Source organism: Chelonia mydas, chromosome 1, assembly GCF_015237465.2.
Source record: "Chelonia mydas isolate rCheMyd1 chromosome 1, rCheMyd1.pri.v2, whole genome shotgun sequence".
Lineage (NCBI taxonomy): Eukaryota > Metazoa > Chordata > Testudines > Cheloniidae > Chelonia > Chelonia mydas.
In genome coordinates, this window is record NC_057849.1 from 27316118 (window position 1) to 27331906 (window position 15789).

General features: G+C 39.2%; 1 protein-coding gene across 1 annotated transcript in view; it reads right to left on the reverse strand.

Annotated features, from left to right (window-relative positions):
* Window positions 1-15789, reverse strand: part of SLC36A4 (solute carrier family 36 member 4) — a 232567-nt gene that overhangs the window by 188701 nt on the left and 28077 nt on the right. The window contains exons 4-6 of the mRNA XM_007069478.4: window positions 14869-14957; window positions 12166-12261; window positions 11081-11165 (exon numbers count right to left, since the gene is read on the reverse strand). Coding sequence (XP_007069540.3) covers window positions 11081-11165; window positions 12166-12261; window positions 14869-14957 — 270 coding nt within the window. The remainder of the gene's footprint in view (window positions 1-11080; window positions 11166-12165; window positions 12262-14868; window positions 14958-15789) is intronic.

Genomic DNA, 15789 nt, shown 5'->3' on the forward strand with positions numbered 1-15789 from the left:
GGCAGTCAGATTTTTTGGGATACCCAAAGCATGGGGTTGTGTCCCTGACAATCTTGGCTAATAGCCAATTATGGACCTATCCTCCATGAACTAATCTAATTCGTTTTTGAACCCAGTTATATTTTTGGCCTCCACAACATCCCCTGGCAACAAGTTCCACAGGTTGATTGTGAATTGTGTGAAGACATACTTCCTTTTGTTTGTTTTAAACCTGCTGCCTATTAATTTCATTGGGTGACCCCTGCTTCTTGTGTTATGTGAAGGGGTAAATAACACTTCCTTATTCACTTTCTCCACACCCTTCATGATTTTACAGACCGCTATCATATCCCCTCTTAGTCGTCTTTTTTTTTTTCCCTAAGATGAACAACCCTAGTCTTTTTAATCTCTGCTCGTATGGAAGCTGTTTTATATCTCAACTCATATTTGTTTCCCTTCTCTGAACCTTTTTCCAATACTAAGATAGCTTTTTTGAGATGGGGCTACCAAAACTTCATGTAGTAGTCACAGTGTGAGAATACCAGGGACTTGTATAGTGGCATTATCATATTTTCTATCTTATTATCTATCCCTTTCCTAATCATATAATCATAGAAGATTAGGGTTGGAAGAGACCTCAGGAGGTCATCTAGTAAAACCCCCTGCTTAAAGCAGGACCAACACCAACTAAATCATCCCAGCCAGGGTTTTGTCAAGCCAGGCCTTAGAAACCTCTAACGATGGAGATTCCACCACCTCCTTAGGCAACCCATTCCAGTGATTCACCACCCTCCCAGTGAAATAGTGTTTCCTAATATTCAGCCTAGACCTCCCCCACTGCAACTTGAGACTATTGCTCCTTGTTCTGTCATCTGCCACCACTGAGAAAAGCCTAGCTCCATCCTCTTTGAAACCCCCCTTCAGGTAGTTGAAGGCTGCTACCAAATCCCCCCTCACTCTTCTCTTCTGCAGACTAAACAAGCCCAGTTCCCTCAGTCTCTCCTAGTGAGTCATGTGCCCCAGCCCCTTGATCATTTTCATTGCCCTCTGCTGGACTCTCTCCAATTTGTCCACATCATTTCTGTAGTTGGGTGCCCAAAACTGGACGCAGTACTCCAGATGTGGCCAGATGGTTCCTAACTTTCTGTTAGCTTTTTTATTGCTGCTGCACATTGAGCAGATGTTTTCAGAGTTGGAGAACTATCCACAATGACTCCAAGATCTCTTTCTTGAGAAGTAACAGCTAATTTAAACCCAATCATTTTGTATGTATAATTGGGATTATGTTTTCTGATGTGCATTACTTTGCATTTATCAATATTGAATGTCACCTGCCACCTTCTTGCACAGTCACCCAGTTTTGGGAGATCCCTTTGTAACTTTTCACAGTCAGCTTTGGACTTAACTTTTGTATCCTATGCAAAAACTTTGCTACCTGTTTACCCGTTTTTCCAGGTCATATATGAATATGCTGAACAGAACTGGTCCCAGTACAGATCCTTGGGGTACCCCACTATTTACCTCTCTCCACTGTGAAAACAGACCATATATTCCTACTCTTTGCCTCCTAGCTTTTAACCAATTACTGATCCATGAGAGGACCTTCCCTCTTATCCTATGTCTGCTTACTTTGCATAAGAGCCTTTGGGGAAGGACCTTGTCAAAGGCTTTCTGGAAGTCCAAGTACACTATACCCATTAGATCAACCTTGTCTCTATGTTTGTTGACCCCCTTCAAAGAATTCTAAGCAATTGGTGACGCATGATTTCCCTTTACAAAACCCCTGTGACTCTTCTCCAACATTTCATGTTCATCTACACGTCTGATAATTCTGTTCTTTACTATAGTTTCAACCAAGTCTGGAGCCTTTTTTAAAAAATGCCATTTCATTAGTAATACTCCAATCATCTGGCACAGAAGCTAATTTAAGCAATAGGTTACATACCATAGTTACCAGTCCTGCAATTTCATATTTGAGTTCCTTCAGAGCTTTTGGGTGAATACCATTGAGTCCCAGTGATTTATCACTATTTAAATTTATCAGTTTGTCCCAAAACCTCCTCTTTTGACACCTCAATCTGGGACAGTTCCTCAGATTTGTCAGCTAAAAAGAATGGCTCAAGTGTGGGAATTTCCCTCACATCCTCTGCAGTGAAGATCAATACAATGAATTCATTTAGCTTCTCCACAACTGCCTTGTCTTCCTTGACTCCCTCAGGTATATTCCATTACAAGATGGACCCAAATTCTTCAGCAAAGGCCTCTAGTTTCCACAGCATTCAAGTGAGGCAGACTAGAAAGCTTGTGGCAGCTTTAGATAGGTTGGTACAGTCACCCGTGTTATTTATTTTGATGCCAAATGTCATTTGTATTAGTTTGCCACAACACATTCAGTCTACACAGCTGCAGGGTTTTGTACCAACAATTAATAACTATACTAAATGGGCTTTATTTGTTTGGGTGGTGAAGTGGAAGAAAGGGAGAGCTAGAGATTTTGGTAGTTGAGCGGTTATGAGCATCTGGACAGGAACAGGAGACCGTTTGGGGCTGTAAAGCAAAGAGCAGGAAAAGTGTTGACTTTTAAATTGCCAGCTTGGTTAAGATTCAGAGTTAAAAGCCCACTGAAGATTAGTGGGACCTTTCACTCTTCTCTTTCCTATTGTTTCAGGCTGTCTGCAAACTCAGGCAGACAAAAAATCCTTTTTTTCTTTATTCCTTTTTGTTGCAACCACAAGTGGTAAAAAGAATGATTTGTTAACGGAAAACTAAGGACACAGCTCAGCAGAAGGGAGTGGATTTTCCAGCAACCATGGAATACACAGGTCTCTAGTCATTACTAGTACACCAACCAATCTGATCCTGCAAGATATTGAGCATCCTCTGGAAAGTACTAAGCACCCTTCAACTCCTGCTGAAGGTAATGGAAAATGAGGGGGCTCAGAATACCTGAAGCCTGGGTTCTTAGAAAGCAAGAGTTAAGTAAATCTAGACATGAAAGATTAAATTTCCTACAAGCTTCTCTCACTACAAATTGTATAAACTGTCTAACATTTCCCAATTTCAGTGAATTCACATACCCACAATTTCCTCTTTGTGCTGGCCAGTAGTGTGACAGACAGCTAATAAATCTGCTATTTCCCTAAACTCATCTGAAGTAAACTTCCCATTCCAAATCTCATTCGCCAATAGTAAACTTAAAATAAAAACACAGAGCAAGTCACTGTGCAAAAGCTTTAACTACCTTTCAGTTATACAAGAAAGTCTTGTGCAATTGCTCTTTCACTTTCAAACACATACACAGCCAAAGATGCTCCATACGTAAGAACATAGGCTGGGATTCTCTAAGAAATCCAGTGGCTTTTGGGCATGTCACTCCCTTAGGTTCCTTTGAAAGTCTCAGCTACCATAAATATTTAACATAACATACAGCATTTGAGCAGTGGAAGCACACACATGCATTATACCTTGCATCGTATGTAAATATTTTAGCCTGTTATGCCATTCAAAAATGCATCCTGCTATTAAATAGATAAGACAGAAAGAGATATTGCAGGGACAGAATGGTAATCTTTTTAAAACCCTCCAGTTTTAATTTAACTTTCTGCCAAAATAATTTCAAGTATTATTTTTCCTCTTAAAACAAGAAGAAATATTTTTTAAGAAATCCATACACACAATTTTCGCTTTATACAGACAAACCTCAGTAAGGAGTTCCTAAAAAACAGAGATCTCTCATTTTTCTATTAGCTGAATTGCAAATAAAAAGTGATGCTTAGTGGGAAAATGTTGCTTGAGTTCACAATGTTTTATATTTCACAAACCATTAGGGAAGTTCAAATCTATTCAGATCCCTACATGGCACCCATGCTATGCTATCTGAACACCTTTCACCTTTACGTTATGTCACAAGGGGGTGGTCATATTAAATGTCTTTCATATTTACTCATCCTGTGTTTGGCTGACAGACACAACGGGCTCATGTACCCACAAAGATACATCACATGTACACACATACAAATAATCCACAGCTGTCCTTAGATGAACACTGATGCAGATATCTGCAAAGTGATGGCTAACAAACACTATCACACTCTGGGATACCCAAATCCAAAGCTGTAACCTCCAGAGTGGCCAGAGCAATCAACACAGGTTGTAAGTGTTTGGTGTGAGATGTCTGCCTTCTGCTCCCCTAAATCTGTCAATGTGTCTTCAGTGTAGTAGGGCTATTCCTCCAAAACTTCTGACATTTCCCCAGAGTTGGGGGAGCAGAGGCCTTGGCATTGCTATGGGAGTCTGAAACATACATTTTCCCATAAAATGCAGTTTATATAGGTAAGGGACAAGCGGAACGAGACATAATATGGACACTGCCCCTTTCTGAAGGCACCCTCTCCTGGCAGAAGAAAGTGAGAGAGAAGAACCATTAATGAAGGCTAATTCTACCAGGGAAGAGTAGGCCTTGATGCCTCCCCTCACAAAGAGGTACACAACCTGTCGAAAACTAAGAAGGTTAGTAAAGCAGATATTTTTAGCACCCTTTAATGAAAATAGATCATTCAACTGCAGTTGTGGGCAATATTAAACAATATCACCTGTTACTTTCTTTCAGGAAATATTTTTCCTGATGTTCATCTCAGTCAATACTTGTACATTGTATCCCTGCCTCTGGGAAATACAGTGTAGTTTCTGTTTGCTAATTAAACCTACCCGATATTTGCGGTGCTTAAAAAAAGCCACTACACCAAGGAACTTTTCCTTCCAGTTCAGGACAAAAAGAAATTTCAAAATGTCAGAATTTCCCAGGGAAAAAAAAATCTGAGTTTCAACCAGGTTTAATATTGAAATGTATACTTTTGCATAAGCTAAATTAGATAAGGCAGACTCACCTTCAGTTAGAAAAAGAACACACAATGGGGAAAGGGGAATAGGCTATCCCAGCACAAGGTACCTTTATTGCAGTCTAACTGTTCCCACACTAAAAGCTGTACTAGTATAACTATTTGAGGTTAAAAAAAAAATTAACACCCCTAACCGAAATAGTTTTGGAACAAAAACAGTGCATAGACGAGACCTAAGGCTTTGTCTAGACAAGTTGTCAGAGATGGCCACTGAAGTCACATTGACCCTTGATAGCTTTCTTTCAAAGGTGTACTCACCAATGTCAAAGACTACATTTCAGAGACCACCCTGCTCAACATGTGAAAAAATGGCTTCTGCTGAGCCATACACGTTGCTTATTGAGGAAGTAAGTTTTGTGTTGCTGGTGAGATTTTTTCTATTGCTGGTGAGAGTTTTCAGGGGAGAGGGATAGCTCAGTGGTTTGAGCATTGGCCTGCTAAACCCAGGGTTATGAGTTCAATCCTTGAGGGGGCCATTTAGGAGCTGGAACAAAAATTGGGGATTGGTCCTGCTTTGAGCAGGGGGTTGGACGAGATCACCTCCTGAGGTCCCTTCCAACCCTCGTATTCTATGATTCTATAGCTGAAACTCACACCTGCACCTTCCTTGGATATTTAAAGTTTCAGAAAGTTATGAATAAATGGAAATTTTGAAAACTCAATTACAACAGTCCCTCTGCTTAACCACTGTCATTAGGTCTGGTCTATAGACTTTTTTTTTGTTTGTACTGATGTAACTATTTTGGCTAGGGGTGTGATTTTTTTTTTAAACCAAAACAGATCTACCAGTATAAAGGCACTTAAACCAGTATAACTTATTCCCTTTTCTGTATGGATAAATCCATGCTGGTAAAAAGCACCTTTATACCTGTAAAACTGCCTCCACCATGAGATGGTGAGGAGTTGTAGTGCTTTAACTTTTCTGGTATAGTTAAAGTGGCACAACTTTTCTGTTTAGACAAGGCCTTAGCAGTTTACCATAGGCATCACAGAAGAGGATGGCTTTGAAAAAGGTCAGGGTAATGGTTCTGCAAATGGCTTCAGAGAGGGCAAACAATATGGACGGGGTAGCCAAGGAGAGGTGAGCAAACAGGCTCTGGAGGCTAACATTATTGGCAGAGTAAAGGAAGCACAATATGATGACACAAGATTCAAGAGCAGACAAGAAAGGAAAAGGAGTAACTTTTCATTTTGCTGCTCCGAGTGGAGTGGCATGGAGGAGAGTCTGAGTGAGAGAGAGCAACATGCGAAACGCACACTGAAATTTCAGTTCCTAACTTTGTGCTATTCAGGTGCAGGCTATTGTATCATTGCTCAACCTTGTCTTTGTAAGTAGCACTAAAAACCACCACTGAACTTTTAAACAAGTCAACAAATATGAAACAACAATGTGCACCAGTTTCCCTGGCTTATATGCTGCGTAGGGTGACACAAGTTTGCCACTGATTATGTTAAGATGGACTGAATATGACACATCCTTTACCTAACCTAATCTCCTTCACAATATCAGACTCGATATCATCTTAGACAGCTATTCCTGCTAACAGTTGTTTTTAAACTACTGCAGTTTGCCTCTAGTGCGTCATTGCATTTCAGTTAGTCGTACTGGGCCAAGACACATCTGACATTACCCCTTGCCTTTTCTTTCCTATCAACGGAGCATAGTAACTCGCAAACATACTATCAGTTTAGACAATTCTCTCCACTCAAATGTCACACATAATCAGTAGGCGCAGTGCTGTAAAAACATATGGGTCTCCAATGCCCACATAATCTCTTCCTCCCCAAATCTTCTCCGTTATGATTAAGCATGCAGCAGATTTTCTCAATGGTAAAATTCAGCTCAAGAATGTGTTACAACAAGGTATGTTTGCTATTGAGCATCACCTCTTGCCTTCATTGCACTGACGCAAAGAAGGCTGGATTTCTACTAAAGAAAAGTATCCTCAGCTTTTCGAGAATTTCAACAAAGAACAGAATCTCAAGTTTGTTTTTACGTTGACCATAACATACATGAAGAGAAAGCTTAGTTGCAAAGTCAAGCGCTCAAAAATTAGGAAGTGCCCAAATTAGGGTTGCTCACACTACCTTGTGTGTATGCACTGTGTTACAGTCTTTAATTACAATGGTTAAAATTTGGCAAAGTTATAAGCAACAAAAAATAGGGTCTTACAATGGGAAGTTTCAAGCAACCTTAATAGCTAGAACCAGAAGATATATAATGCATTTTATATGGAAGGAAACTGTATTGAATCCCTTACAGGATTGGAAAGAGAAAGCAAACATTTAGACCTACACACAATGCTTACCATAGTTAGTAAATGCTTATTTAGAAGGGATTTGGACTGATGATGACTCGCTGCATATGCCAGGCTCTTTATAAAATATTTGTCAACCTTTTGTTTTGCAAGATAGCAAGACAGCAAACTCAACATAGGAAAATGCAAAGTTTTTCTGCGAAAGTACAAGGTTTTGGCCACGATTTTGAAAATCAGAAGTCCTGAATACCCAACTGCTCCCATTAAGGCAAATTTTAAAAAATATTGGCCTTTCTTCATTGAAAATTGACCATTTATTCTCCACCATTTTGTATTATTTAACTGTTAATGATTTGTGGATGCAGGCTGTACAAGAAATACTACAGCAAATAAAGTTGCACAATTGAAAGAACTCAGCTGATGCAGCATATGAAAAGTTATGTTTACAAACATTTATCTGGCATCCACTACCCCAGTACCTGGGACTCCGAAGTGGTTAAGGATCAAAGGTTTGTGTGAATTATTTACTTTATACACAGATGTTCCTGACCCTCTATGTCCCCACCGGAGCTCTATTTATCATTTAAGGGGACACAGTTATGTGTTAACATTGAAATAATTGAAGAGTGATGCCACTCCAGCAAGATATCATAGGGTATGTCTACACTGAAATTAAACACCCCTGGCTGGCCCGTTTCAACTGGCTCAGGCTTGTGAGGCTCAGGTTGCAGGGCTGTGGGGTCCCAGAGCCCGGACACCAGCCCAAGCCCAAATGTCTACACTGCAATCAAAAATAGCCCAAGCCATCTGAGCCCATATCAGCTGACACAGGCCAGCCACAGGTGTTTAACTGAAGTATAGACATACACGGAGAGACTGGTCAGCCTTTTTGACAGGCTCTGGTTCAAGCATTCCATTTTTTTTATGGAGACAATAGTAGCAACTGTTTACACCAGCCTCATCCTCAAATTTGGCACAATTACTCTTCATTGGACCACTGAAATTTCCATGTAACATTTAAAGAAAAATATTTACTAACTCTGTAGAGGAAATATTTTAAAAGGCTACTTAACTAATATTTCCCTTCCATTTTCCCTCTACACATTTCTTTGGATTCCTCTAGCTAAACAATTGCAGTTCCCACACAAGCATACTCAGCTAACATCTCCAACATAAGCCAATTCTGAAATTTTAAAATTAACACACAAGCTATTCTCCCGTTCGATATAACCAATTTGAGCTACACTAAGATTAGCCAATGGAACTGTCCGACTGTCAGCTACATCCATTTTCAACATCTTGCTTCCCCGACTCACCATCTCCACTCCTTCCAGAGATCGCATGGAGCTACGCTACATAGCAGAGGACAGGGGAAGGTTGATAATGGGGCTTTGAGGGAGGGCAAGAAAGGAGAATGAGGTTTGTATATGGGGGGAAGGGCTGACTGAGTTTGGGGAGCACAGCTGTATAGGAGATCCCCATGCCTTTGCACCAAGACTGATGTCAATGCAGAGACATGTGGCTCCGTAGTGCTTCAACCTCAGCTCTCCAGCACACTACACAGCAGCACCAGGGAAGCCAAGCTTGGAAATATCACCTGTTCAACGGATCACCACGGTGTTGCTGTGCCAGTGCCCTGGGGGCGCCAGAATAGCCAAGTCAGGAGTCCTCCAAACTAATGCTTTGTGTGGAGGAAGCAGTGTCATCGGTGAGGTCATGAGGAGAGGAAATCAAGGTGGTAAATTGGGTGCAAGAGTTGGGTGAGAACTAATTATTCCGTGGCTTTTAATGCTTGTGTTAATGGTATGTGCAACTAAGCAACTTAAATGCTTTTTCACAAAGTTTGGCTTTGGGGAGAATCAATGCATTATATATTTAAAGCAGTACCAATTTAGGTCCTTTGGTGCCCTCTACAGGACAGAGTTCTGCAATATAGATCTTTGTGGCTGTGAAGGAGACAGCTTCTTATCTCCTTATCATACCGTGGAAGAGAAGAACTTCAATTCAAATCAAATTAATTGAAAAGTGAAACCTCTGAATTTTTGATAAGTTTGATTCAATTACAGAGTACATTTCATATTTCCTTGTGGCTGTTTCTCTTGCCTAGGATGAATTTGTTACTGGATCTCTCCCCAGGGTTAAACTCCTGGGGGAAGGTAGCAAAGTATTTCTTGTGAAGGCCCCTCTGTCTGAAATCCTGTAATAAATGAGGACCCAATTTAATGGCCTTTAGAAGTGACGCAAGACACATCTGATTAGTCTTGTTTTTGCTTATAGGGTCAGTAACTAGGAAGATGTCATTGGTAGGCAGCAATGGGTCTGCTTACCTATTTGATGGCAATTGTTTGGACTTGAACTTTATACTATGATGGATGCAATAAAAATTCACACTGAGAGAGTGGGGCCAGAGAAGGAAGAGACATACTACTGAAAATAATATGCACGCTGAGATTATGAGGCATTAGAATGGTAAAATACATTTTTATAATATGGTCTCACAACTACTGACTATCAGGAGCAGAGGCCCAAATCATAGTATATATAAACTGCATATGCAGATACTTTGCACTTTTATAGCAACTTACATCAGAGGATCTTAGAGCACTTCCCACAACACTCCTAAGAGAAAGGTAAGATACCTCGGGACCACTTCAGCCACCAATGACGTATAACCAGTAGCAGTTTCAAAGCATACAGCTGTACTGCAGAATTGTCTAAGATAGGACATTAAGAACATCATATCTGATTGAAATTGGAGCGGGATTGTAGGGTAATTACCTGAGCTGAAAATTGTCAAGAAGCCCATGTTTAATGTCTCCATTCATTTGGGGGAATGCGGGACCTTGTAATGTAATGTAGTCAGGATCTAACTTTATGTCTCATCTAAGAGATAATGGTTCTTTGGGTAACAGTTCAGCACATTGCAAAAGTGTACAGTGCCATCTGCTGAATATCACCTGCAGCTCTCAGGTGTCTTATGGAGGTCTCCCATCCTAGTACTGAAATGGCCCAACCTTACTTAGCTTTTAGAGTCTAGCAGGATTACAGCATTACTGCAGGGCTGGTTGTTACTGAAGCAGAACAGCCTCATAATCTACATGTAAATCAACCACTCCCATTTCACTCAGTGATACCTTAAATTTGTGTGGAGGGAGGCTTCAGACATTTGCTGGAAGATATCATTAACCATAGACAATGTTGTCCATCTTCCCCAGTTCTTTACAGAATGCCTTTCCAATTGCCTAACAGCTTTTTCCATCCTCTGAGATGTGGCGCACACTGCTGCAGAGCTCAGAAAATAAACTGCTTTGCGTGTGGGCTCACACAAAGTATATAACTATAGTTAACTACAATCTTCAGGGCAGGGACTGTGTCTTTCTCTGCATTTGGAAACTTCCTTGCAATAATGTCCAAAATAGTGCTAACTAAATAATAAATAACAATTGCTACATATTGAGAGCAAGGTTGGGCCCAAGATCTGGATATGGAAAGAATATGTGTATACTGTACAAGAGATTACACACATTTTGGAGCACAAATCCTAAGAGTTTATGGTACCCTACTCATTTTGTGCATGAAGAAACCATTATCTAAAATTTGGCAGAACTCCTCTTATCTTTCTAACACTGTGTGTGTAAAATAATTACATCCCATGGCTAAATTGTGAGATTAAGTGTTGAAATTTAAGAAAAACTGGAGGTCAGTGATGTCGCAGCTGCTTACACAAGCGCTGGATTTGGTTTAACCTACAAAGCAAGTGGATCACTTTCTACAAAAGTTAATTAGTGAGGTATCTTTGGGGGAAAGCAAGGTAGAGTTTACACTGTATGTATTCTCATTACGTGCATTATATGAATGGTATATTTGACATGGATGCAGAAAGGAAATAAAGCTGGAAATAAAAAGCTGCAAACAAAATTATTCCCATACAATGCTTTTACTCACTTGTTTCACATTTTCTGCTAAGAACACAACATAAACGCTGCAAAATCCCAGCTGTGTAATCACAAGAAAAAAGTCAACGATACACCTAGGTGGGAGAAAAAACACACACACACACATATTGAAGTTATGATATTAAAAGGGTTTTCAAACAATTAACCCATTTCCAAATGACATACATCTAGTGCTCCTTTGTATAGTGAGGTGGAAACAACAGCTTCAAAACACCAGGTTAAACTCTGGGGCACTGAAAAGCAGGTTCTTCTGCAAACGAAACATTGCATTCCTATAAAATAATCACCAAAAAATCCGAAAAAATTAATTCACATTTTATACAATAACCAAAACACACTGCACACTATTGCTGCATCCTTGAAAATAGTAGGGCAAAGACATTTTCCTTGTGGAAAGAAGAAATTCTTTATATATGCTCATTAAAACAAATATTTATATTTAACAGCTCTAAAGTTTTAGATTTCATTATTATCTCACAATACCATAACCATTATTTAGTCTGCTGCATTATGACTCTGTTTTATAGATGGCAAAGGAAAATGACTGAGTTTCTCAAAGGGAAAAAAAATTCAGAGACAGACAACAAGTTATTGACATTTTTGTTTCATTAACATGAAATATAATAAAGATTGAACATCAAATGCAAACTGCAGAGTAAAGACATGTCAAAGAATAGGTAGCTCCCTTTCAGGATGGATATATTATCCCAGTCATTTAAGTATGCACTACAGAGTTGCTTAGAGTGAACCTTTATATGGAGGAATGTGTTTGTGGTAAAACAGAACTGAAATCCTAAATTGTTTTTATACATTAGAATGTGCAGAATGCAATTCTGGTTATACCAAATTTCTGCTTATAGAGTGAAACTGAAGTAAATTTTCTCCCACAGAATTTTAAAACTAAGTCCTTGACTGTGGGAATTACACTCTCACCCCTTCCACACAAGATGTGTAAAGTTTTTGCTAATCCACAGAAAGCAATATCATGATAGAAAGGTAAAATTCTAATATTTCACAGTTTATCCATTCCTTTTAATATTTCATTTATTAAATTAAATGCTGCAACAACCTTACCTTCCCCAGGAAGCTCTTTTTTGAAGGATGTTTAGGGGCCCTACTTCCATGGCGTAACTAACTGTGTCACTGTACCCTAATGAGGTCGTTTTCAATCTGAAATGAAAGAACAGAGAGAAGTTGATAGAAAATATCAAGGCCTAAAATATGATATTCTCTGCCATAGCTTGAAAATTTGTGGACATTTAGCATCTAAGCCATGATTCTGGTCCCAGTTAAGTCAATAGAGCAGGATCAGGTTTTTAAAGCACAGGTTTCTTATGGCATATCTACAAAAGTACTTACCGCACGGCACAGTGGGGTGTAAATCTACAGTGCTCCAGCATGCCGTGCACTGTCCACATAGACCCAGCTGCTGCGAACTAAAAAGTTCTCAATAACTTTGAGAGTATGTTAGTACGTGGCATGCTGAAGCACCATAGATTTACACCTCAGCTTGTCATGCAGTAGGTTCTCATGCAAACATACCCTGAGGGAACTGGTCTCCAGAAGGCGTGAATGCAAACATGGTGACCGACTTTGGGATTCTGGTGAGAGATACAGCTCCACCACACTTAAAAGTGAACTCTTTGCCTTATATCTATCTACAAAGCCCATTTATGAATGAGGTAAAAATTATTGATTCATAAATTCAAAAGGCCAGAAGGGACCACTGTGATCATCTATTCTGACCTCCTGCATAACACAGACCAGAAGACTTCCGTGAAATAATTTTTTTTGAACTAGAGCATATCTTTTAAAAAGCATCCAATCTTGAAGAATCTGAGAATCTACCACAACCCTTAGTAAATTGTTCCAATGATTAATTACACTCACAGTTAAAAAATTACAATTTATTTCCAGTTTGAATTTGTCTAGCTTCAACTTCCAGCCAATGGATCTTGTTCTACTTTTATCTGCTACGCCAAAGACCCCATTATCAAATATTTGCTCCCTATGAAGATACTTACATATTGTGATCAAGTTGCCCCTTAACTTTCTCTTGGTTAAGATAAATAGATTGAGCTTCCAGAGTCTACCACTATAAGGCATGTTTTCTAATACTTTAATCATTTTCGTGCCTCTTCTCTGAACTTTCTCCAATTTATTGACAGATGAAGTAAGGCAGGATACAGTCCCCAGAGAGAGGTTATATCCCATTAAACTGGCCAAAAGGACAAGAATAATTCTGTGTTTTTACACATCAAATACATTTTGATTGTTCCTTTTCACTGAGATAGAAAACCAGCAATTGTGTTCAACCACATAACAATCCTATGCTTGATGATGAGATAGATATTTGTTAAGAAAAATCAATATTAGTTGTGAGATTCTAAGGCGATCCATCTGTGAATATGAGAGAGAAATACACACTTCCCCCACCAGGAGTGTGACATTTGACTCTTCAACTGTATCATTTTAATATATTTCTTCCAGAATCTAAATGTAAAAATATCTAATTTTCCCTCAATCCAAGAAGACAGTGGTACTGTATTTTTATCAACGCGATTTAGTAGTAATTCATACTCCACTCTCCATAAAAGTGGGGTCATTTATAAAATGAATGCTTTTCAAAAGTTCTAGAATTATACTGCGGGTGGGAAATGTAGAAAATGCTTTGCACTTGCCATCCAGTTTTCTATTTTAAACCACTATTTACTCAATATGCCAAGCTGCTTGGCAATGTTTTTCTGGATCTGGCTAATCAGTGCAAATGCCACCAGTACAGTAGTTCCATCACTGAAAAAACCCTGTCTCTCTTGCTTTTCCTGTAAGAAGCAGATAAATTACAGAACTTAAACTTAGAACCCTAGAGTAGCACACCTGCATGGGAACCAAAATCATTCCTTTGGATTACAAAGGTGCCTGTTCCCTTACAGACTAGAAAAATTGATCTAATATGAGCTCTCATAGCGTTAAACATTTCCCATCCATTGACTTTGCACAAGGAAACTGGAAGGAATACCTTTTTGCAAAAAGGTCATGGTCCTTGACAATGGCCCTCGATCATCCAGTCCTCTCAGCACTCTACTTTTTCTCCTCACACTGCCAAAAGGATGCAATATTCAAAAAATGTTGGGAAGGTGGTGGGAGAGGGTATGTTAGTTGGACTGAAATGCTAGTAATTTAAAATGCTCTGCCAGAGAAGCTGTTGCTTTTGGATTCTTCCCAAAATGCATCTGTCTCATCTTCTCTCAACCACTCACTTTTACTATTAGATTGTTACTCTCTCTTTTCCTTTTCTACCCCATTTTTAATCTCTTTCTCTGAGCCTCTCTTTTCTCCATTATCTCTCCTTGTTTTGCTCAGACTCCTTCACTCTTAAAATTAGGGCTAAACAACTAGAACTGCAGTGAGAGAGATAGGGGTTGTTTTCCATTTATGGGTATGGAATAAGGTGCAAATCCATCCAAGATGAACCAGCCTATTTTAGAACACATGAACAGTAGGCAGAAAATGAACTGTATTTAAGCAAATATTGTTCAAAGCATTCTAGAAAAGACGATGCCAAATGATTAAACATTCCTGCATGCCAGCTAGAAGCCATCATTGGTAGTTGCACCAAAAGAAGTTACAGGCTCCTTCCTCCTGGGCTCTGACAGATACCTCTGAATAGATTATTAGAGCACCAAGACATTTTGCAGACTGAAGACATGAAATGAAACAGAGTAAAAAATTGAGGGACTTCAGATACCATAATGTAACAAATAGCTCCACATTTACCTCTGACACAGATGGTGGCTGCATCGTACCAAGATGTGCATACAATGAACAGATATAATTCCTATAAGCACAAGGCTGATTGGTCCAAGCTACATGGAGAAAGAAAGTAGGAAATGAGGTGTAAATACCTGAAATCCTCTAAGAAGAGTCATTTTCACAGAAATATACAGGGGGGAAAAAAACCTCTTTAAATGACATTTCACATTTTATCAAATAAGGATCACCTCCATAAAAGTTTGAAACAAATATGGTAAAACAGAAAAACAACTAAGTACTGCAAGTCCAAAGAACTTTTGATTGCTAGCTTATTAAGGACTCATGTGGCTTTTACATCAAGGACTGAGCAAAAGATGGGATGGTGAACAAAGGGAAAGAAGTAAATGCGGGTAAAGATTTTATCCCAATAGCCACAATTTCACAAAAATATTTGCCATGAAAAACGTATCACACAAAAAAGATGTGATTTTGCACATTCAAACTTATTGTCCTCAATGCTGAGGGTCTTTTTCATTACAAGTCAGCATATTTGGTGCTGCTTAGTAGAGAAGATGATGTGGTCCCTGCCCAGAGGACCTAAATACAACGATAAATATTACAAATAAAGGAAAATACTGGGACTGGTTGAAAATTTTTCATCAGAGCTATATTTTGGACAGAAAATTGGATTTTTGACTGAAGAAAATTTTGCACAGAATATCTGCTTTTGACAGAAAATTTCAAAAAAAAATGTAAACCGAGCAGCCAGAAACTGAAAAATTTTCAATTTTCAGCCAGAAATGGAACATTTTGATTTGGAAATGCTACCATGCTGCCTCAAGGCAGTTTTACTTTGGGTGCTTTATGCCCTCATTCTCCCCTATGGGCCAGGCTCCCCAACTGGACTATGTCTGCCATGATGCAAAGTGGCCATGAGGTTTCCAT